General features: G+C 48.3%; 1 protein-coding gene across 3 annotated transcripts in view; it reads right to left on the minus strand.

Annotated features, from left to right (window-relative positions):
* LAMA5 (laminin subunit alpha 5) overlaps window positions 1–24,930 on the minus strand; it is a 77,189-nt gene that overhangs the window by 41,865 nt on the left and 10,394 nt on the right. For all 3 annotated transcript variants that reach the window (XM_072349792.1, XM_072349791.1, XM_072349790.1), the window contains exons 3-6: window positions 4,424–4,541; window positions 2,439–2,557; window positions 1,390–1,560; window positions 1,145–1,242 (exon numbers count right to left, since the gene is read on the minus strand). In XM_072349792.1, coding sequence (XP_072205893.1) covers window positions 1,145–1,242; window positions 1,390–1,560; window positions 2,439–2,557; window positions 4,424–4,541 — 506 coding nt within the window. The remainder of the gene's footprint in view (window positions 1–1,144; window positions 1,243–1,389; window positions 1,561–2,438; window positions 2,558–4,423; window positions 4,542–24,930) is intronic.

Here is a 24,930-nt window from a genome sequence, read left to right on the forward strand (position 1 = left end):
CATGTGCTGCAGCTTTACAGCACAGTTTGGGCTTAAAAGTAAAGATGCCAAATGCATCCAAATGCGAGTGGAGGAGATGGATTCTGGGAAGCACAGGGAGTCATCAGCACAAGTGGAGCTGAAAAGGCTCCCAACAAATTTCTCCTCCTTTCCTGGAAGGCATCAACATCAGGGCATTTCTAGGCTAAAAAACCAAATCACGTTGTACCACAGAGTCCTTTTACTGGTACATGAGCACACAGTACAGCTGCCTACACCAGAATCTAAAAGAAAAACAAGAACTGTGCATTTATGAAGTTTCCTTTGTCAAGGAGTTAAGCACACTGACACAGATTTGCTTTTCAATACATCTTTGTTTTAACACTTAGTAGCTTTTAATCTTGGCTGGGACTCACTAGAACTTTATTTTAGATGATCCAAAAGCTCTACACGATCCTTATGAGAAAGTAATACAAGCTTCTCTCGTCCAGCTGAAACTACCCATCCCTTTCATAAAGGCGACATTCAGGATGCAAACAGATGGCTAAGAAGCAACACTTTCATGGTTCGAAGCAGCTCTCTGGTATTTCAAATTGCTGAGGCGGATGGGAAGGATCCCATGAGCCAAAATATAAAGCTGGTTTGCATGCTCTTGTTCTTTTGCAAAGAATATTTGTTTAGTTACATACATAACCCATCTATGGGTCTCATGAGAAGAACTGGACAGCAGTCTCTGGTTTCTTGGGAGACCATCCCCTTACAAAGCACTGCTCCACTTCTTAGGAAGCCACATGGAAAGCAAGAAATTTCTTAGAACATGCTCAGAAACCAACCCTGGGCTTTGAAGAACATGGGTTCAACAACAGCACTGACTTGTGTGCCCACCTTCCCATTGCAGCACTCTTTCCCCATGGGGAAGGCAGAGTTGTGTACAGGGAAACTGCACCAGGGAGCTGATCTGCCTGAAAGATAGCCTGACAAAACAGGTTTCAGTTTTGCTATTTTGGCTGAACTGTTTTCTAGTTTGTTCCTAGGGCAGAGCCAAGAGCAACAGTACTGGCACAATTAGGAGCTCAGGATAGGACTCAACTCACACCAGTACGTTCCACTCTTAGCACAACAATTCAAATGCTTTTATACAGAGCTGGTATTTTGAAAAACATACCTGTAAGGGTCACTGGGGTCTTTAGCATCGCAGACATCTGCATGGCCATGGCAGACACAGCGCCCTCCAATGCTGATATCTTTGATGCTGTAGTAATACTGGTGAGCACAAGAGAAGTTGTCCGTTAGTATCCTTACAAATGAGCTCCAGGATTGTCCTACTCAAGATTCAGCAGGACTTTATTCACTACAGTAGTAGCACTCCAACACTCCCAGCTCATTAGGAGCTATTGAGGCCTGCCTTACCCTCCTGGTCACTGTAGGGTCCCTCAAAGCTTTGCCCATCAGGTGCCCCAGCAGAGTGTTTGTCTGCAGGAAGCGCAGTCTGATGTTGGTGGCCTTTGTGAAATTCCTTAGGAGAGGAGAGTAGGAGAAGTTCATGGCTCCTGGGCGCCCATTTACCAGAGAGACAACTATCTGTGAATGAGAGGAGGGGAGACAAATCAGCATCATCCTCTGAGAGGGAGGAAAAGCATGTCTCCCTCAGCTGAACCCAATCTTTACTCTTTCAAGACAAGTGAATCAATTCCCTGCCATCCTTATTTGTCTTAAAAATGAACTGCTTAAGCAGCATCTGTAAGTCAAGAGGGAACCATTTAATGAGAGCACCTTCAGTCACTGAGAAAATAACACAGCTAGAAGTCTGCTGCCCTCTTAACAACTAAACAATGGCCAAAAAATCAGCCCCAGAAGTCTTAACTTCCTAAGCAAACTTCCAGCACAGAACATAGCATGGCTCTGTCCCTTATGCCACTGCTCTTACAAGGCCTGCTGCCTTCCCCCTGCAGGGCTGAGCATTTCTAAACTCTCCATCCAATGCAAACATCTGCCCTCATCGTCCTGTTTTGCTTATTACCTGCTCTTATACAGGAGAATGGCTTTCAATTGCGGCTCTCCCCAGTTTGAAAGTTCCCTTTCTATTTTCTCCTCCTCTTTGCTGTTCTTCTCACAAACCTCCTGCTTGACTTACGTTCCTTACATTAAGGAGAAATGCTCACAGGTCACTGACACTTTCTGGAGCTCCTCTGGGTTAGCTGTGCTGAGGGCAGGTGCCCAATGTAAACATCAGTTTGAAAGGAAACAACAGGAACACGGCTTCCATCTGCCTGGTGGCACAGCCACAACCAACCCAAACATGAATACAGGGAAGAATTGCCCACTGTCTTCTAGGAGACTCTTCTGTCTGTTTGAATGCCCAGTCTTTTAACTAGGTTTTTTAAATGGTTATTATTTATTTCTATTTCCTGCCACAGAAACCCTGGGAGCCCCAAGGGATGCAAAACGTGATGGCTCACCTCCCCATTTTCTAAGGGCACAATTCGGGAGTACTCGGTAGTGCAGATAGCATGGTCATCCTTGGTGATGCGATCCACGGTCTGCAGTCCAAACTTCTCAATGCAGTCCCTCTTTGAAGCTGTTTATCAACCAGAGATGAAAGCAGTAAGACAAAAGGAACAATTCAGAATTGATTTCTCCATGCTGGCCAACAAGACAGATGGGTATATACTCCTTATTAAACATTTGCTAGGTTAAGATCACTTTGCAGCAACTCTCCCATTGCTAACTCACATGCCTCGCTGCTAAGAAAGCAGAGGGGCACTCTGAGAGTAACAGGCATCCCCAGAAGAGTCTGGAACAAAGGCTTTTCCACCCCGACCTCATCCCCAGCATCACAGCTCTGCACCATGAAACACTGATCCCACACAGCATGCTGAGCTGTGGGCAGGGCAGGGAGGAGGGCTGTGCCAGAATGAGCACATTTCTTGACCAGTCCCCATTTGCAATGCTCCATAGGGAACCCTTCAAGTAGACAAACACTCCCATAAATCTCTCCCCATTTCTCCTTTGGTGGCCACGGAAGGCACCCTGCCATGGAGGATTTGCATTGCCATGGTCCCATCAGCTGCTCTGGCAGATGCTTCCCACGACGGTCATTCCTTCTCTCTGCAGGCAGAGCTCAGCCCGAGCTCCCAGATGACAGGGGCAGAATGGCCAGGGAGCTGAACCCCTCCCTCCAGGCTCAAGGCAGCACAGAGCTGGTGGCTCCTAGGGCACAGCTCACAGGCAGCTGCTATTGGGAATGCTTACATTTCTGTAACTGCTCATAACCATCCCAGTGAACAGAACTGTGTTTTTTCTTAGACTACCTACAGAATTCTCCAAACCAAAAATAGACCTCTGCAAAGGACTTGCTGTGCTAGTGAACCCGGTGTGGATTGGACCAGTCACCTCTTTATTTCCACAGGAATTTTCCACTGGGCTGTCACTGCATGTCACTTCCCAAGGGGGGGTTGGCTTAGGCAGGGCTCAGTGCTGCAGGAGGGAAGAGCTCCAGATGCTGCAATGGTGCCTCTACAAGCAGGAATAAGCATGCAGGGCAAAAGCTCCCTGCTCTGCTCCAGATCATGCAGTAACGTAACTACAGCAAACTCCAGGGGAGGACCAAATGGGAAGAGAATTCACAGTACAGAAGAAAAAAGCAAAGCAGGCAACTTGACAGCAGTCCCCACTAGCACACTGCAGAGGAGAAGACTTCCATGCTGGAAAGGAGCTACCATACGGCAGTGCAGTGCATAAAATGCCTGCAGCTCTCTCCTGCATGGGAAAACTGCAGCAAAACTGAAGCACATGCTGACGGACAAGTCAGAAATACGAGCCTTGAGGGGCAGCCTCTGTGCGCTCCCAGGTCCTTCCATGCCAGGTTTTAAATGCTGGTTGTAGATCTTAACTTCTCACAATTAGTTCTGCTGGTTTGGGGAGGGGAGCAGTAGCAGAGTCTGGCTGCCTTATAGACCCTCTGGGACAGAGGAGTCAGAGGACCAGCTGTTTCTGAAGGTTTTTATCAGAGAATTGGGAAGAAGGAATTTCTAATGCGCAGACTGGGTTTTGGCAGCCTCTCTTTCCACCTTGCACAGCAGCAGGACAGCAGTTTTCCCCCTGCTGTCCCCCATCTCTGGTGAGGAGAAGGGAATTAATTGTTGTGTGCCTCCACACTTCATGTTACAGCAGCTGCCTGCCTGTGAGCTGCCCGTTTCTGGAGGAGCTGAAACACATCAGTCTGGATATGGTAAAGGGCAGAGTGAGGGGACAGCAAAGAAGAGAGACTAGTAATGCCCAACCACTGATGCTGCTACCAGCTTTGGCATCCACAGGGGTTTGGGTGGGCAGCGATAACAGTGCTTTAATAAATACACATAGTCCCAAAAAGCAAAACAGTTCCCCTGCCCTGAGGAGTACAGTGACTTCCCCTAGCTGAGCTTCAGCTCACGGCCATACTCACAGGCAAAGTACTGCCAGGGCTCATAGGTGAGACCAAAGTCAGTAGATCGTTCCAGCACCCAGAGGTCAGGACGAGGGGAATTTGCAAATTTGATCAGGACATATGCCACATGGAAGAGCTGAAAGAGAAGAACACAGAGTTAAGTGAAACGCTGCTTTTGGGAAGCTTTGGGAAGACACTAGGGATTGCTGATAGGTGTCTGAGCCGAGGGAAGGAGCTGCTGCTCTGCGGGGCCTGCTGCATGCAAGCAGCCGGTGGAGCAAAATCCTCCCTATCTAAATGGGCTGAGATATGGGCTGGCTGCTGGAGAGAGGCAGATTGCAAAGCTCAGCTCCCACAGGTCTGAATGCAAACAAAGCACAGACTCTGTGGCTACAGGCCCTGCTCAGAGGCTGGGCAGCTCCTCAGGCTTAGCCTCAGCTCTGCAAACTCAATGCCCTGAGAGGGGAACACATCCTGGGCTTGGCGAGACAAAGGCCTGGTCCCCACCAACCTTTGCATTGTGGTCACAAAAAGATGCTAAATGCTGCAAACCTGCTCTGAAGGCTTTCAGGCTGTTCTTGGGGTAACAGCTGACATGGAACTGTTAACACGTGCCAGAAGCCCGGCATCATCCTCTGTGCACCACACACATCATGCCACAGATTTATTTGCAGCCCTGCTTCATGCACACAACCCATGTTTTGAAGCTGACTATGAAAAAGGCCCAGCACGACTCCTCTTCCCCAGGTGCCACAGCCACAAGAGAGCCAGAGACCCACTTGGCTTCAGCACAGCTCTAACCTCAGGCTGCGCCCATCTGTCTGGATGCCGATGTGTGCACACACACACCCTTGCCAAGTATAAAATAAATGTACTCTTTAAAGAGCTAAAATGTCAGTGCTAGAGAAAAACAAAAGCCCCAGCAGAATTTCCCTTCCCCGGCTGACACAGGCTCGCTCCAAGAATCCCCACTCCATCATCCTGTCACAAAGTGATATTTAAAGGCAAATAAAGTTCTCTTATCAGAGAAAATTCCTGACATCAAAACCAACCCAAAAGGGAGTTTAAGTGCCTGAAAAGCAGAGATTTACAGCTCAGTAGTCCCTCCTCACACAAAGCTGGTAGTGTATGAGCATGAACGGCCCCCCTCAGATTAGCAGGTACGCAAAGGGACACCTCTGCAAGGGACAGAAAAGGCCGGCTCTGTGCCTGCACACATCACTGTGACAGAGGGCCAGTACTAATAACAACGAGCCTCCAAAATAGCCCTGATTGCACATACAAGATTTTGCAAGGAGAAAAAAAGGAGGTGAGGAGGAGGCATTTAAATCCACTGATTTCTTGTTACTTTCAGGGGCTGGTAAAGACTGGTGTGACCCAGAACGAAGAAATCAAAGTGGTCACCCAGTACAGCTCCTGGCTGCCAAAAGCCCGATGAGCCCAAGACAGAGGAATGAGACATCCCTTTCAACTTGCTGAAAAATGAAGATAAACAAGCCTAAGTACTGCCTTAAATTCAAAACATATTGTCAAGGTGTATGAGACTAAGCTTCTCTGAAGGAGCAGCTCTTTCTGCCCCACGTACCCTCCCATTGGACCTGTTCTTTATTAGAGAAGCCCAAAAGGATTCAGCTCGGGCTGCTGTTTTCACTGCAGGATCAGTTCTCACAGCTGCACATCTGCCTCTTGGCACAGGAACAGGGCTGAGCACCAACCAGCACAGTTACACCTTCCCTCCACTAAAATCCTCCTCCAGCTTTATCCAACAGGGAATAAACAAAGGCTCCTGCTGGGTTCTGGCAGAGCCTTTCACTGGATGGACTTGGCTGCAGCTCCAGAGTGCCTGCAGGTGCTGTGGTCTCGGGCACTGGGAGAGCCAACCAACTGCTCACAGCTTGGTGTGAGAGGAGTCACACCAACAGCAGGAACGTCTGGCTCCTGGCTGGCACAGCCACCAGATCTCAGGTCAGGAATGCCTATCCTGCTCACACTCACAAAGCCAGATGCTGCACCTCCATCCCACAGCCCAAACTGCTGTTAGTGCTACAGTGTTAGGCTGGATTTCATTCCAGCTGAGGCCGCGGTTTGAGGACACAAAAAGCCAGCTAAAATTGCACGCACGTTTCTTTCCAGCACTGAAGGGTTAGGACCATTCCTGACTGCAGCACAGAAAGCATTCAGGAGCCTGTGACCGCACTGAACCTCATCCTGGAATGGGACACTCATCCTGGTATTCAGAGGGATTTCCAGTCAAATCTGGTAAGTCCCCAGCCTCCCCATCCCACGTTCTTATCTTGCAGAATATGACAGCCTGGCGGAAAAAATAAAGGCAGATTGCCTGCTTCAAGTGCATATGCTGAGAAAACTCACAAAGATGGAGCAGCGGCTCTAAAAATAGAGCTGGCAAAAAAGCCAGACTTTTCATTCCATGTTTAGTTCCAGTACAATTCTGCCCAACCAATATTACAAGAAAAAATGGTTGGTTTTCTTCCAAAGCCTTTATTTAGCTCCTATGATTGGTCAGATGAATAACAACCTCTATGCTCCCAGACTCTTGGGCAATTTCTTTTTGCCTTTCCATGGAGGAGGGAGGTGGGACACCCATCGCTGATGCACACCTGTCTGCAGGCGAGCAGGTCCCTCACTCTCACCCTCTCTCAAAGCACACCAGGTACAGCTTAACTCCCTTCACGACATGAAGCCAGACTTCAGCCAGGAAATTCAAATGAGTATTTTAATTAGCAACCAACTTTCACTGAATACCGCCTCCATGGTGTCAGTGGTTCCTTATTAACAATCACCTGAAGCTGAGGGATGGAAGCAGCAGGGGAGGATGGAGGTGAGGGCTTTTCCTCCATTTCCTTCCCAGCCTGTCTCTTTGCATGTTTGGACATTGGGCAGTTTTACTGAACACCAAAATGCCACAGAAATATGATGCTGATCCAAGGCAGCAAACTAGAAGCAGACACAACCTAAGTTTCATTGGCAAGGTCTCACTAATTTCCCTCCAAGGTGCCACAGAGCCATGCAGCAACATTTAATAAGTAAAGCAAGCCTTCCCATTGCTGCAATCCTGGCAGCTACACGCTGACAAACAGCAAGAGAGACCCATTTTTGGTGCTGTGACAAGAAGGAAGGAGCAGGCTGTGCTGGCCGCTGCATTTATACAGTGAACGGCTCTCTCCTTTTCTGCAGGACAGATTTACTACCTCTGGCATTGACTTATTAAAATAGCACCACGTAAAAGCAAAACAATCCGGCTCTTCCTAACTGCTGCAAAGTATCCCTGCAGAGCATGTGTGTGGACAGCATTACTGCCGTGTCCCTGCCTGGGATTTCCTGGAAGTATCGGATGGAGCAGGCGAGCAGGTGTGCGCACTGCATGCCACCAAGTCCCTCTCTACTAGGGCACACAGGGCCCCACGGAGCACTGAGCAGCAGCTCCAGACATTCCCAGAACACAAACTGAATGAGAGAGAAGCCAAAACAATTCAGAGATGCATCAGCATTATTTCTTCCTTGCTCTGACTTCAGACCACTACATTAAACTATCTCCCATCCAGCTGCTGGTAGGTACGCACCTACCTTCTAATCAGTCAAGAGCAATTTCAGCCCTTCCAGACAGCAAAAAGATGCTTCCCCTCCAAGCAGGCACAGATTTTTATCTCACTCATATATAATAACATGCAGAAGCACTGATACAGAGTTGTGGGTATTTGAACACTGCCAGGGATGGAGCTCTGCAACAACCTGTTTGCAAGTTTCTCACTTGAAACCTCTTGAGTTTTATTGAGAGACCAAAGAAAACACTCTCCTGGGAACTGCAGACCAGCAAACACCAGCCAGCATGAAACTTGCTCGCTGTCACTGCTAACAGCAACCCTATGTTTTACGATGCTGTTTTCTAAACAGTGCCTGTTCTCTTTCTAAGCAGCTTGGCTTAGGTGAACAGCTGATAGAGCACTTTTCACAAAGGATTTTTTCTTCAAACGCCACTTCTGAGAAGGATTTGGCTTGCTGGCTAATTTCACACACAGCACTGCTTTCTCTCCACAGCATCCTCCCATGCACACTGTCCCTCCCTGGCCAGCACCATGCAGCCTCCTGCCAAAAGCCCTCTGGGGACTCAATTGGCAGCACCTGGCACAAGCCAGGACAAAGCAGTGCCACAGCTTGGCAGCCTGCACCGTGCTGAACTGAAGGTTGTATGGCTGAGTTTGGAAATAACTTCTAGCAGAACAGGAATGGGAGCCTGATGTGCAGTGTTTCAGCTGCCTGATGCGAAGGATGGGGCTTGGAGGAGCTCAGGTGGGATGCAGGGACTGGGGGATAATCCCAGCCAGGCCCTAGAGCTGCAAAAAGCAAATGCAGTGCAGTTATACCTGCAGTGTTTTGGGAATGCTGATGCATCTGCTCACAAGTGTCTCATCTGAGCTTGGCCATAGATCACCTGAGCATCCCTTAGTGAAGTCAGATGTGCTCATGGTGGGTGGGGGGAGCCAGAGGCATCACAGTGGAGCCCAGTACACTCAGGGCAGAAGGGGATGGCTGGAATTCCTTGAGAGGAGGCTTCATTCACACAGATAAGAGCTTTGCCCACACTTGGTTTTCACCGTGCATTAGGAGATAGCAGCACTTGGCTCAAACAGCCTTTACACTGGGGGGAAAAGTGTAAAGTAACTCCTTAGAGACAAGACAAATATTTGCCTTTTAGCCCAAACTTGAACTCTCAAACACTGGGGAAGGGCTAAGTGAGCAGATGTCCTTGGGCACCTTGTACAAGGCGAGAGCCACCAGCCTATGGGGCAATGAAAGGAGCAGGCACCCCAAGCACAGGGGCTGAAACCCTCCCTCCTGCTTTAATCCCCTTGCAAACACCACTGCAAGCCCAGCACAGCAGCAAAGATGCTCATAAACCTTCCTAATCATTCAGAGATAAGACAAAGTAACTATATGCAGCATTTCAGGTTCTCAGGCTACTTACCTGGAGGTGTTAATTGTCTTTGCTAAATACTTCTAGGAAGCTTCTGGGAATGGGCTGTTTCTTAGAATCAGATGTTCTGGGAAACTATCAGCATTGTAGTTAGCTGCTGACAGGATTAGTGGCAATTTGCACTGGGGTCTTCCAAAGGGTTGTGTTCTTCCCAGTAAAGTATGGCATTATTTGAGATGAAATGATTGTGATTGGAAAACAGGAAAACACTGGTTTCTGGGCTTTAGCAGCACACCAGCAGATGAGCAGACATTATGTCTGAAGGCCCCAGCTGCAAAACAGTGCATGTTCACACAGCACTGCCTGATGTGCAAGCAGCTCAGTGCGGAGAGGTGGGCACAAAGCAGGTGCCCCAGTGCTGCAGAGGAATGTAACTGGAAGTGACCCAAATGCAGACAGCTGAACCAAGCCAGCCACCTACACAGGGATGGCTTTGAGAAAAAAACACCACATTGTTCCCAGGGCTGATTTTTCAAAGACTCTTTGTGCATTGCCTTAATTCTGTCCCCTTGGAATAACACAAATTTGCCACTGGTTTTAGCAAAAAGAAAACTAAGCTAGCAAACTCAGCCAAAAATATATGAAAAAGAAATGCTTTTCCATGACCAGAAAACTCAGGTGGTTCCTGCTTGCTAGCACTAACTGGAGAGCTCACGTCCTGAATCTGAAACTGCTAAGCAGCAGCATGGGCTGAGGGATGAGATACGATAGCAGTCACTTGAGAGCTGCACCTTCAGGGAGCTGTCAGCTCACACAGGGAGAGCATTATTTTTTTGCTAACAGTGCAGAGCTATTTTCTCTCTTTAGGATGTTATTCTTTGAAGTTTTCTTTATGAATTTCAGCGTGTTTCCAAATGAGCATTGTGCACGTAAAGTTACTTCGTCCATTCGGGGCATTTATTTTGTATAACACAAAGCATTAAATGAATGAAAACCACTGACTAGAAGATGAGATCTCCACAGGAAAGGGTTTTTTTTAGAGCTATTACTTCAAAATGGTTATTAATAGAAGAAAAAGAGACGGCTGGTTGTCTATCTGATGGCAACAGCAGGAAGCCAAATCCAATTTATAATCAAAGTAAGGAGAGACACTGCAGAACCCCATGGGCAGATGCAGTTTTGTTTGTGCCCCATGCATCTCAGCTTTTAATGCCAGATGGACTTCAGGAACAAAATCTGCTTCAGTGTCCCACCTCTCTGCAGCAAATTCTGATGCTGAGCATGTCCCTGACTTGGAAGGACATGGTGGGTCTCCATGCCCATCGTGAAGGATTCAGTGTCTCCCAGCAACCCCAGCCCTGCAAATAAACCCAGTAAACCCACTTCATGTGTTTGTTGTACAGTGCCCTCATCCCCCATGGATGAGTTCCCAAATGCCACCTGTGCTCAGGGAACAATCTTGCACCAAGAACACCAACTGCTTAACATAGGAAGGAAGACTTGACCACCAGAGGATACACACGTATTAAGGGGAGAATGGCACAGTACGTTGCCCCAACCTCTCCCTACATGTCTATAACACCCAAACCCATTACTTTTTGCATTAGAGGACAATCTAATGGCTTGTTCAAGATGAGATCCTGACAGTGATCCTACAACAGCCTTCCTGAGCTGTGAGACAATTCAATCATCCCCAACACAACTAACAGAAGCAGTCTCAGCATAAGCAGTTGTGGGATATATACTGAGACAAAACAGGCATTTTTCTTGCATTTTTCCAAGGGTTGTGGGGGAGGGAGAAGGTCTAATTTTAACAAAAACCATGTCCCTCTTTTCTCCTCCAGTGACTGACTTCTCTGCACTGCTTGGAGATGAGCCCAGCCTGGGCCCCATCTACTGCCATACTGTCCCAGGGGCTGCACGCACAACATGCAAAGACCTCCCAGAGTAGGTCCTAACACAGAAGAAAAAAAGGGCTTCAAGACATGAGCTGTTTTCCTTTAACAACCATGGCTCTGCCTGGCACCTCCTGTTTATCAGCATACAGGATAACAGGATAGAAACTACAACCTCGAGCACAAGAAAGAATCCCATTAAAAACTGTGTTCATCCCTCTGCCAGCTAAAGACAGTGAAGCCTTCTCACAGGGATGCTAAGTTTGTCAGTCAGAGCTCAGCACTGCTCCCAGTCTCTCATCTCCTCTGATTTCAATTTAACAGCTCTTGGTTAATTCAGTTAACTGTTCACCCTGCTGCATGCGTGCCAGGATGCTGAGAATAAAGCATCCACAGTCACAGACTGTTTTGCTTTTAAAACATATAGAAGGAATCCATTACTTTGGCAGCAACCGTGCTAAAAGTCATTAAACATGGCACATTCCAGCTCCAAAAGTGCAGACACAGCTGTGTGGAAGCCCAGGTCCCCAGCCCAGCAGGGCAGAGCCTCGAGCCTCCATCCAGCAAGGTTCCCCCTGGTTCCCTGTGCAACCTCACTGGAGCTGAGGGACTCTGCATGATTCCTTCTATTTCTGCACTTGCAAGCTGCAGCCAGTTCAGGGCATCTATGATATGGCCTCTATGATGCAAAGTGCGTCCTTGCAAGTAAATTCAAAGTGAAGCTGCCTTCCCCTGAGCCAAAGGCTCCCACACAACCAAGCAGGAATTTCATCTTGCGCTGGGCCAAAATTCCTCAACTTTCTCCAAAGAGCAAACAGCTCCTTGCTCAGAAATCTGGTTTGACCTTTCAAACTGCTTCGGTTCTTCTGCTCCATAACCAAAGAGCAATGCTGTACACCACTTGCCTTCTATTTTTGCACAATTCCTGTATGGAAATGGTACAGACCACTGAAGTGAAATCACACAGATGATGTCACACAGCTTTGAACACAAACTCATCTCTAAGAACAAGGTGTAAGTTAACCTAAAAGTTGGTTCAGGTATACCACAGGCCAAGCCTGTGCAGGGCAATCTGAGTTTCCTTGAACTTCTTGTGTTGTTCACTGCATTATCTCTGCCTGCGGGATTTACTCCACAGCCTTATTATTCCCTTATCACCAGCTCCTTTCCTGCCCCAGCCTCAAGAAGAACATTTCACATCACAGAGGAGAACAAATGAGCTAAATATACATATTTGTATTTATACACACACACACACACACAGACCCCAATCCAAACTCTCCGGCAATCTGGCTATTCAGCAGAACACTTGCAGAGATGTGATTTTGGATACATGGAAAAGGAGCAGCAATCTCCCCTGACCAACAGGGACAGGATAACTGCAGAATTCCTCCAGCACCTTCAGTGCATCTTGACAAAATGAGAACTCAGCCTGAACCAGAACAGGGGACCCACCACCTGTAGGCCCCTGCTGACCTCACGCAAGGCAACACAGGAGGATTCACAGGAAGAGAAAGGTCAGAATCTCAGCTACATTGCATCAGGATGATAAGCAGTCTGCTCTTGGGTATGGTGAACTAATTAAGCAGCCTATCCACAGCCTGTGTTGCAACCCTGTTTGGACAACAACTGCAGAGCATTGCTGGAGTGACATTTTTGAAGATACACTACAAAAATGCTTCTTCCCCAGGAGCTAAAGAAAACAACCTCCTCCCTCTGGCCAAGGAGACCATTTCCTAAGGACAGCATCCCATTCATGACAGAGTGGTAGCTCTGAATGGGGCTGGAGCCCTCTAAAGGACTGTGCCGCCCCATTGAGCACTGCAGTGGGAGAACAAGCCCACAGCTCCACTCCTCTATCTATAATAATAATAATAAAGAAATAAAACTGGATAAAAATGCATAATAAAATAAGCCCACAGCTCCCTGACCCAGCACTCCCCACATCAGCCCAGGCTCGTGAGTCACAGCCGCAATCAGAGCCCAGGGTCCTGCATGGGATTTTTGCCCAAGCCTCCATCCGCCCAGGAAGAGCACAGTTATGACACCAGAGGCTCCATTCGAGACAAACGTAATCTCCTCAGATAAGGCTTGTCTGTGGTGAAAGGAAATTGGCTGCTTTGTTTCAAGCCGAACCTCCGCTGTCAGGACCTTTGTGCATGCGTTGCATCTCCTCCACAGAGCCCTTGGAAAGGAGGCAGCTGTCCTCCACCGCTGCTTATGGAAGAAAACTCAAGAGCCCCATCCCTCAAAGCCTGATGTTAATGAAGAACAACCACCAATTAGCAATCCCCTCCTCAGGGGTTTCTGAAGCCAGTTCTGAGAGCAAAGCATTCAAGCCTCTAACAAAACAGCTTTGGGGTCACTGGGGCTATTCAAGTCTTGTGTTATTTTCAGGGCTTCAAATGATGTAGAGATATCTGGGAAGGCTTCACAGATTTAAGCCAATTCCCACAGAGTTCAAGACTCAACTGCTCACCAACTCATTCTATCCTCAAGGGTTTTTTCTTAATGTTTGGCTTATGCCCTCCTGCTTTTATTGCTACTTCAACTTTTAAAAATATTCTAATTAAGTATTATTTTAAAGGGAACCATATGCTAAAGTCCTTGTGGACAAAACAGATATGTTAAAGTATTTCCCATATTGGGAATGAAGATCCTGGCTGTCTGAGAAGTCCTCTCACAGCCATTAGCTTTGGGCTGTGGTAAGAGAAAACAGGAGACAAGAAGGACAGATGTCTTAAAAGAGAGCTGGGAGAGACCACACCTCAGGGGCCACCTTCCCACCCTATAGGCTATTTCATCCTTTCCTGACTGAAAAATATCCCAGTGACACTTTCCAGCTCTGCCCTACTGTTTCAATGACCTCATCTCCCAACTGGGACTTATCCTGACACACATTCCTTTGAATTTTAGTTAGTTTGGAGCAAAACTTTCAGTATTTTTTCCTCTTACATCAAAGCATCATCCACAGCAACACACCAGGTGTTGTCCTGTGCTGCTTCTAGGGCTCACTCACATCCCAGTTACAACATCACTTTCAGCACTGATGACATCTCTGCATCTTTTGCCTTTCCAAGCTGGTACTCTTAGAGATCATCATCACAGTCCATGGGCAGCAACTGGTGTCTTGACCATAGAGGGAAGCAATGCACTGAACTCTGGGGTCTCAACTACCTAAGAGTTAGCAGAAAAACTGGTATGACTGCATCGCAGGACCCTCCTATTAGTAGGAGTGCTCTGCCTGCACTGGCCTGGCTAATGTCACTGGAAGCAAACAAGCTGGAGCATCCATACTACAAGCAAAACCAAGGTTGGCAGAGGAAGTAATACTCCAATAAAGGTGGAATTTATCCCTTCTCCTCATCCAAAATAGCTGTGCTGCATGGAGCTCACTGCAGGGTCAGACAAGAAAAGCAGTGCCACGGGCTGGATGTGCTACGCAGGAAGCAACATAAGGCATGTCCCAAAAGCAGCAGTGCTCAGAGGCTAAGGCAAAGGGAATCCTACCAAGGATTGCCTGTTAGTACTGCCTTGGGTATTTATTTATATTTTAATTAATACAAAGAACCAGACACTTAGTTATCAAACCTATAGCCAAACACAGGCAGCGTGCAGCCCAAGGGCAGCTGATGCACTGAGACAAGAGCTCAGCAACTCCCAGCCCCGTTCATCACGCTGTGTCTGCTCCCGACCCGCTGCACACCGCTGAGCGGAAAACAAACTCTACTAACTCACTTGTCTGCAGCACATTAAGTTTTGAATTATTTACTGCCACCCCAATCGGAAGAAAAAAGCATTTCTCTCTTGGACATAATGAGGAACACATTTCCAGTACTTAACAGCTGGAAGCTGGAGAGGTAGCCAAAGAAAATCCCTATTTTATTATTATTATTTTTTTTTTCCCCTTCAAAGTAAGCATCTGGAAAACTTGTTTGCTGGGGAAAAAGAACCCTCCCAAGTCCAAGGAAAGCATCAATTAAAGCTGGGCACAGTTCGGAGGCAGGAGTTGATAAGATCAGCACGATACCAACCGCATGTTCTCTGAGTGCCCCCAGCAGCTCAGCCCCAGTAGGGTGAAAAGAGGCTGCTTGCATTTAATAAAATCCAGTAACTCCCCCAGGCAGATGTTTGCAACGTGGTTTCCATCGGCCACTGAACTATCAGAGAGTTCTTTAATTCCTGCCCCTCTTCTCACCAACTGCCTGATGCTAACACCAAACCCCAAACACATTCTCTCCCTATTGCTACTCCTTAAGTGCACCCCAAGGCCTGAATCCAATCATTTCCAAACCACGAGGCCTTGAAGCTGAAGCCAGGCAGCCCAAAAGGGGCTCTGCTGGAGGTAGCTCTGCCCGGAGGCTGCAGCAGGTCCTGCTCCTTGTGCTCCCAAAGGCAGCTCTGCTCTTGGATGCGCTGCCTGCTTTTCCCAGAAGCGTGAGCAGCTGACCAGGGCAGAACTGTTCTGCTTCGGCCAGGCTGCCTGGGAAAATGTTCCTCCTCTAAATTTCATGACAGGTTCGAATTCTTTCAGAGGGAGGACTAACGCGGGGTTGTTTTTGTAAAATATGTGCTGTGTTATTTTAACTAATAACAGGAAATCGGTGGCTCGCTATGTGGTGGGATAGCAGCAGTCCCTCCGGGGCAGGCTGCTGACTGTCCCCAGCACAGCTACATGCTGTGCTTTCAGCAGCCCCTGGCACGCCAGGCACCCATCTAAAGGCCCCACACTAAAGGAAGGAGGGAGGGCACAATCAGGGTAAAGCCTTACCCTGTGCCACATCCTACAGCTCCCCATCTCCTATAGCTGCAAGGCAACTCGAGTTTAAAGCCTTTGTTCTGGACTCCTATTTACCCAGGACTCCAAAGGCACTTCCAAAATCAACTGTGCCATCTCCCCTGCCTTGGGGATGGGTGATGGGCCTCCCTTCCCTTACTGGATCCTTGCCTGCAACTTACCAGCCACTCGGAGGAAAGCAAATGGAAGGCTTTTTGTTGTTGTTGGTTTTATTGGAAGCAGAATTCACTGATGCTGTTTTCCAGCACTTAGTTATCTATCTCAGCAGGCAACCAGGCTGTGCCAGAACAAACAGGACATCAAATAAACAATGCATTAAGATGAAGCACGCTGCAGACACGTGCAGTCACTCCTGCAGCTCAGCCACCTGCTGACACGTCACCTTGCTCAATGCAGAGCTTTGCTTTCCTCCACCCCAGCCCAGGGCTGCCCTGTAGGTACCTTCACTTCAGACAGTTCTTCCAGCTGCTGACAAGCTCAGTACAAATGTAACAGCTTTGCTTAGCTGAGGAATGGTGCTTTCAATGCATCTCCAGCTATCCTGCTCAGAAATGTCTAAGCATAGAAACAGGCCGACTAGAAGGAACATTACTCTTGTTCTGCTCAGACAGAGCCCAGCACCAGAGGAAGAAGCACAGCCCAACCTCCCCCAGCCCCTATACTCAGAACAGCAGCATGCTTAGGGACCTGCTTATGACCCTGTTTAGGATCCAGGCAGTTTCTGTTCACTGTGCCATGCCGGCTGTGTGCCCAGCAGTGCACCTGTTCCCCTCCCTCTCCCTTTCAGCAACTTGACCCCAGGGGCAGCTACGCTGTGAATGTGCCCACGTCCTGTCCCAGCCCTGAGGACGCCGAACCACATGGGATGGGAACGCTGAGCACCAGGTTTCACTGCTGACGTGAGATGCAGACGTTAGGATGTGGGTAAAATAAACCCCAAAGCTGGTATCGCAGGCAGCATCCCAGCAGCAATCTCACATTTCTTCCTTCCTGGTGGTGTTGTAAGTGGAAGCAGATCTGATCCACCAGAACAGAAACCCAAGCCTCTAACCCCACTCTGCCTGGAGAGCAGAATCACTGGAGTAGGGGACATACCATACTCCCAACACAAGAAAAATGGCAATTCAAGCAGCACTCGTGGCACAGCATAAACACAGGTTACACACGCAGCATGCCTCCAATAACCAGCCACATAGCCTCTGCTGTCAGGATGGCAATGGGCAGCACCCAGATGCAGGTGGGGATGGGAATACCCAGCACTGCAACAGAAACCAACCACATCCACACCGCTCCTCTGAACCACACAGCTGGAGCGAAGGAGTCAGGCTGTTATTTTGGAAGCAGCAGTAGCACTGTTGTAACATGTCATGCCTCTATGAGATTAACAAGAAGCTTTTAATGACCTGGTGTGAATATCCCAAAACATTTCTACAGCAGCTGCAGACAGCAGCCATTTAACTTCCATTCTCTGCTGAATGCTTGCAGTTCTCCTAAAAACAGGGAATGTAATTTAGTATTCACTGAGTGTAACAGCAATATAAGCACTGCGGGGACAATAAGTGGCCATGGGGATGAGTGGCAGCACACAGCAGGATGTACGCTGCCCCAAGAGAGTTTGGCTCACAGGCATTACATAGCTGTATTGACAGGCCAAGGGGTTGTGCTGCACAGCTCTGCTCCCAGGGGGAGATTTATAAATATTTTCCAGGATAAACATTTGTAAACAGCATCTTTCAGCTTATCCCAGACACGAGTCTTGATCTCCTGCTTTCAAGGAGTCATCATCTTCAAAGCAGGGAGGCAAACCATCCATGCAAACAGGGTAGCTGCAAGCTATCTGTGCTGCTTGGCACTTGTCTCCAAAGCCGTGCAGTGGGCAGTGGTACCCAATGGTGAGGCCACCAAGTGCAGCCCCTGCATTGCCCCCAGCACTGCTCCCAGGGAGCACTGCCTGGCAGCCTCCAGAAATCAGATCTGCCCGTGGAAACACAATCATTGCGAGCCTCTGCTGCTGAGGGACGGGGTGACATTCTGCTAAGATCAGAGCAAAGCATGCCGGCATCTGACTCTGAGCCTGACAGTTCATGAAATCAATATATGGGCCGTGGTACGATTTCACCTCCTCTGCTCTTTGAAGAGCTTGCTCCCTTCCCCCTCAACTGCCCGTGAAAGCAGACACTGGGTGGTCTCTTCCAAGGCTGTAAATTGGCTTGTTGAAAGGCTCAGCAAAAGAAAGGTCAGATGCCTTATAAACTGTGCAAAACCAACACTGCTAGACAACTATCTGCATGCTATTCAAAGGCCATACACATCCACACTGCTGCCTGCATCACAGCAGGTGTCATATTGCATCCAAACACAACCACAGGCTGTTGCACAGGTTTCCCCCCCAAACAGTGTGCAAAGATGCATCGTGCCCCAAACCTTCCATTCTGGCTGTAGAATAAGGCAAAGTTGTAGTGAGCTGTGAAGCTGCTGCCTGTCACTGTGGATGGTGACGTTTCCCTACATCAAATGTGCCCGCCTTGGGATGCAGAGCTCAGCCTCTGTGCTCTCTCACTTCAACAGTCAGGAAATAGAGCCTTGCAAGGAGAAGCAACAAAATCTGATGTTTCTCCCCCCTCCCTCCCCCAGCAGGTTCAGCCACCAGAGGGCAATACTATATGCACAGCCATAGGCACAGAGCAGATCCAGAGTGGGTGGGATGCCAGATGACCACACACTACAAAGCTTCTGCTGAATGCCTACAGTAGAAAAAGGAAAGATAACAAAAGCAACAGCCACAACACTTCTAATCAGAAACCATGACATCATGAGAGCAGGTGCACCCACCTTACAGACAGTGCCTGGAACCACCAGCTGAATGGCCAACAGAGGCCCATCCCATCAAAAGGACCACAAGTGCAGATGCTTACCAGTCCCAGATTGCCTGTGAATACCCTTCCCAAACTTCACAGCCATTGTGATGGTTGGCCAGAAGGACATGGCAGTAGGGGTAAAGCCATACAGTCAGAAAAAAGGCCAGAAAAACCCAAAAGCCCTATGGGTGCTCTACCACACTCAGCCTTGCCTTTTGTGGTAAGCCATGTAGCATCACTGCAGTGCAAACACACATTTACAGCTTGCTCAGCACCTCCTACTTCCCTGCTCCCTCTGCCCAGCCCTGGAAAGGAACAGAGATAAGGGAGTGCTAGAGAAACCACCAAGGGCTTAAGAAAGCTATGATTTAGGAGAGATAAAAGGCCTGGGTGTGTAAGCACACAGTGCTGAAATAAAGACCACCAGCAAATGGAGGCTGCAAACGGGCATGTGAGCAGCACATATCCAGGGTGGGAACATCACACAACTACATCTTTCTCCTGGCAGGTTAAAAACAGATCTTTAAGCAATGGCATTGCTATTCTCTTGGTACCCCAGACTGATGGCACACATCCAGCCAGCACATCCCATAGAAAGGCGCTGTGCAGATGCTTGTGATGTCCAGGCATCCCTGTCTGTACCATGCTTCAAAGGGCTGGACAGAGCCTGCTGTAAATGAACCCATGACAACTGGGGTCACAGAGCCCAAACCAGCTCCAGCCTCCTACCCAGTACACCCAAACCAAGCACACCAGCTGCCACTCCCAGTGACAACATAAACAAGGGACAACACACTGGTGCAGCCCTTACCCCAAGTGCACGATTCCCCAGGTTCCCCAGTGAGACACACTCATTTCTCACACTGTTAAAGGAAAAGCAAACAGTTTAAATGTTTCAGTTCCTACGTTAGACTCTCAAGCACATTTGCTGCCTATCTTATCAGCACAGTTTTAGCAGCCTTACTAAGTTGTTTCAAGACTTTGGCCTTCAGAAACCTGGAAAGGAGGGGGGAGGGGGTAGAAAAACCCTCTACTAACACTTACCAAAGCACAGCACATTCCCACCATCCAGAGCAAACGTGTTCTTGACTGTATCTTCTACATGCTGTTTAAGTTACAGTAAGTAATACCAATGCAGATTCATTGTCCAAGACAGCGTTAATGTTTTTATGAGCACAACCAGAATGGAGAAGCCAAACAAAAGAATACTTGTCTCTGGGACCAGCTCATGATTAGACATTCTAGCCTGCCCCGATAGCCAGGGACATGTTTCACCATGCGAGAGCTCTCCCCGTCCCTGTACAGCCCATTGCTGCACACCACAGCCCTGGACACTGGCACTTCAGTCACACCAAGGAGTCAAAACTCAGCCCCTGCAGTTTACTGCTTTTCTTGGCATCACCACTGCAGGTCTGAATTTGTTACCAATAGGCTTTTTGCACTCACAGCAGGGCTTGGATGTCACCAAAAAGAGCTCCCAGCTGCAGCGTGGCAAATGGTTCAGCAGTGACCATCTTCCTCACCACACAGCTGAAAACTCAAATCTGCCACAAGCTAAACAATAAATAAGAAAAAAAAGAGTCCAATTTAACCTTGCCAAGACACAAGTCATGTAGCTGTGACACAGCAGTTTCACATCAAAGAGGATTTCAGACCCAGCCTGTCTGCAGCCCACCCAGGTTTTCTCTCTCCTTACATTTATGGGATTAAAATAATAATAATAATAATAATTCCAGTGTCACACATTTCACTTCCAGAGCTGCAGGAAATCCACTCCAAGTCGCTATGACACATGCCAGCTCCAGCTCTGCACGTTTCCTTGGGCCGTCCTTTCAGCAACCAGGAGAACAAAGCAGTCTTGGCAATTGGCCACGCTACAAGCAAATATTTCCCCCAGTCTCTTGAATGAAGTGGATATCCTGTCACAAACCTGTGCACTTGGGAAGGGTAAGGAGGGGAAGGAAAGGGAAAATGATGGATGAGCTAAAAACTGGCACCAAGTGAGAGATCTCAGCATGCCACCAAGACACTGAAAAGACTCTCCATCTGAAATGGCCAAATGCTGAAGGCTCACACAAACTTCAGAAGAGTTCCAATTCACCAGCACTCAAGAGCAATATACCTAAATCTTTCCTCTGCTGGATTTGGAGGAGGATGCAGATGCTCCAGCTGCAACACCTGACTTCTGCCTCTTTCTGACCCCAGTTCTATGAGGACACCAATGCAGTTTCCTATCTGCCCATTCCCAGGGCTAGGCAGTGGTTTTGGAAGGGCCCTTTCAGTGCCACCAGCACAGCAGCTCTAGGTCCTGCAAAGATAGAAGACCTGGCTCCACAGGGTCTCTCTGAGCACACCAGTGAGGACCTTGCCTTGCCAACACAAACCACATTGCCTCAACAGTTCCTTATCCTCCCTCCAGAAGAGGAATCCTGGCATGGATTACACCCCAGAGCTCTGGACCCCAGGTTGGGCCATGGGGATTTGCTAATAAAGCCTCAGAGAAACAGACTCCTTGCACCACAGATCAGCTCTGTGCACCAAGCCTAGTCTAAATCAAGCTTCCAGACATTTCAGCAGTATTGGTAGCTGGTTTATTTTTTGTAATTCTCTTGCATGGTTCCTGCAAGCCCCGGCAACACTGTGTTTAAAGCTTCAGTTGTTAGCAGATTTCAACAATGTCAAATCTGACACGTGCAAGCAAGCTTATTCTTCTAAAAATCTGCATTAGAGCCGTGCACTATGTTAGCATTTGTCAGCAAGTTTCCTCACCATGACACTGCCATTCAGAGCCAGGTTAGCTGACCCAACAGCAGCACATACCAGGGCCACAGTGGGATTAACATTCCCAATGCCACTAAGTCCAGCAGAGATCTGCAGCTACAGCATTTGCACAGCGGTTCTTGCTGCTGTTTGGACACACAAAGCTCATCAGAACGTGGGTTTTGTGTTCACACGAGCCCCAATAACCTCCTTGTATCTACAGTGTCATTTACTGAAACTTGAAGTAAGCTACTGTCAAGGCAGAAAGCAATTACTGTTAAATAAAGAACAAAAGAAAATCCTATCCTGGAGTTCAGCCACAATCTTCATGCCCACTGTATCTGGGTGGATGCAGACTTAGCAACAGACTGAAAAAGGATTAAGCAGCAGCCTTAGCAAACAGTCAGGACAACAACAGCAAAGCCACGATGAAGACAGCACTACAGGTTTGTTTGCGGCCACAAACCATAAACACAGATGTACAACTGTGTCCAAATACCAGAAAGCCATTCTTTTTCCTTCCTTGGCCTGACATCACATGCATTTAACTGGATCCAAGAGATGCCTGCAGCATCGTGGTAACTGTTTTTTGGTCATCCACAATCATGAGAATTCATAGGAACCCATAAATAGAGCTCAGCTGAGCGTTCGTGTGTGTGAGAGCTCAGCAGTGCTCTTTATGCAAGCAGGAAAAGAAACAAACGAGAGAAAGCAGCTAAAAACACGTGTGAAAAATGGGGCAGCTCTCAGGGTTTGGCTGTTTGCTTGTCACTGCATGGGTCAGGCAAACAATTGCTAAAAAGACTCAGCATGCCAAGCAGAAGATGCACAATTTATCCTCACGCAGAGGACACCAAGTAGAGCTGAGTGCTACATAAAAACTCTGCCAGTAAAATCTGCTCATCAGAGATACTGATTCTCAGCATACACAGGCACAACATAAAAGCCATCAATGTATGCAGCTCTTCCAGGATAAAGGCACCTTATTCTGACTAACTATTCTAACTGTACACCATTCAACGCAGACAAATGTATCTCTGCAACCAGAGCTTGTCTAATTTAACCCTGCTAGCACAGCCACAGCTTCTTGAAGTAGACACAGATGGAACGAGAGGCACAAAGATTCCTGCCACTCAGCTTTCCCATCAACATTTGCCACCCAAACAGCTCCTCCACTCCTTGCTACTCAATGGAGGGAAGGACAGGACAGTCAAATTACTATGCTCACATCTCTGAGGTCTTTAAGAGGGCAGAGAAGGGGATGCAGAGTCCCCAGATGACACTGACAGCCCCTCATTGCTTTCCATGTCTATGGATGGCTGCCTTTCAGGCTTCGTGGAGCAAGACCAGAGCTTTCAGAGGAAGCTTCCTAGCTTCCTGTGCTGCACAACAGAAGCTGGCATCATGCAGACCCACCTTCCACTAGCAGTGACCTCATATTAACAAAAGCCTTTTTATGGTCACGCTTGGCAAGCCCTTCTATGGAACACAAAACAAAGTCATTCCTCCTGGCCTTGTGTAAGTTTCTGGTGATCTCATCCAAGGGAGCTCCAAGCCACCAAACTGCTTTTGCCTTGTGCAGTCACCCATGTGCCAGGTCCTGTCCTCCTCTCTGGGCTCCCCGTATCACACATCCCTCTTCCTACCTCTTCTCTCTATCCATCCCCGCAGCATTCCTCACAATTAACACATACTCAATTACCAGCTCTCTTTGATTAGACCACAACTCCCTAATTAGCTACTGCTTACCCTCCAGCCACTCAGAAGCCTTCAGAAAGATGCTCCTGTCCTATCAGCCAGGCACTGCCTCTCACCTTGTGCCTTCCTGCTGGTCTTCCTTTTGTCTTCCATCAACATTATACTATTTATTGCACTGCTTGGCACCACTCAGGGGAAGGGAGGCCTGGAATTTGAGGAGAACTGAATCCAGAAAACAGGAAACAAAGGATCAAGGCTGGGCATAGCCTGGAGGCCTGTGTTTATGACTGTAATAAAAGGATGAGGCAGAGATGAAAGCAGGGCTGAGCCAGGCGTGGTAGAGCATGGAGAGAGAGTTGTGAGGCAAGGTAAACAAAATAGGTTTGGAAAAGCAGAGGAGCTGGCTGGGCAGATGCACACTTAGTGACTTCCACACTAACCCAGTGGGGTCTGAGAGAGATCAGGGCTGAGATGGAACAGTGGAGGGCAGGAACAGCTCCCAGAAAGCTTTCTTAGGAAGCAGCAACTGCTCACCTGAGAGCAGACCACTCTGCTCTGTGGTCTGGATCAAGTGGTATCAAGTGTACAGTGCCAGGATGACTGCATCTCCCAGCCCAAGCCTGGGCTGCACCCATAGGCCTCAGCCACAGCACAGACCCAAGAGTGTGTCAAGCAAATGGCTTTATACCCATCAGTCCGGAGCTTTGCAGGCTCCAGGTTGGTGACAGGATGCACACAAAGTGGCAGAGATAGATGCATTATTCCTGTTTCTGGAGATAGGACAAACAAAATTGCAGTAAAACACAAAGCTACATGCTCGGGCATCATTGTGCTCTATGTCAAAGCAGCAAAGCTCTGCTTCCCCTGTGTACCTTTACAAATCACCACTGCCTGAAGCAGGAAAACACAGCTCTCCAGTAATCAGGGGCTGACCTAGATGGCTCTGGTCGGTTTTAACTTGCTGGGTGCAATCACAAACAAGGCAGACAAAGCCGACCCCAGAGCACACTCACACCCGACCCAAGGCACACGCTTGTTTACCAGCCCAGCCAGGCAGGCACTTTCCAGGAGAAGAGCAAGAAATGACAAGGCTTGCCTTCCAGCTATTCATTACAAAGCAGAGCCTCCCATATGCCAGCTCACAGCTTGCCTGACCTCTCCCCAGCTCGCCTGGAGGATTTCTCCTAATCTTTGAGGAATCCCAGGGAGAGGGGCAGGAACAGGCAGCCCAGCCAGGAGGGGAACACAAGCCACCTCACTTCTCATCACAAAGAAATTAAAAATAAGCAGCAATACGTAGGGAGAAATTACATTGGAAGTCTTGCACGGGTTTCTTTTCTTTAGAAACACTAATTATCATTTCATCAGTTGTTACCTGGAGCTGTTCTAATGGGGTAGGCTGAGGCTGGATTTTAACATGCGAGTTCCCCATAGACCGGTTCAGGTCTGGGCAGAGCCTCAGGAAGATTAAGCAGAAGAAGTACAAGGGTTGTTTGTGCGAGATGTAAAGGACAGGCAGAAATAGCCTCCTCTAAAAGCACAAAAGGTGCAACAACACTGAGTGATGTGCTCAGGGCCTCCTG

Source organism: Excalfactoria chinensis, chromosome 15, assembly GCF_039878825.1.
Source record: "Excalfactoria chinensis isolate bCotChi1 chromosome 15, bCotChi1.hap2, whole genome shotgun sequence".
In the NCBI taxonomy this organism is placed as follows: domain Eukaryota; kingdom Metazoa; phylum Chordata; class Aves; order Galliformes; family Phasianidae; genus Excalfactoria; species Excalfactoria chinensis.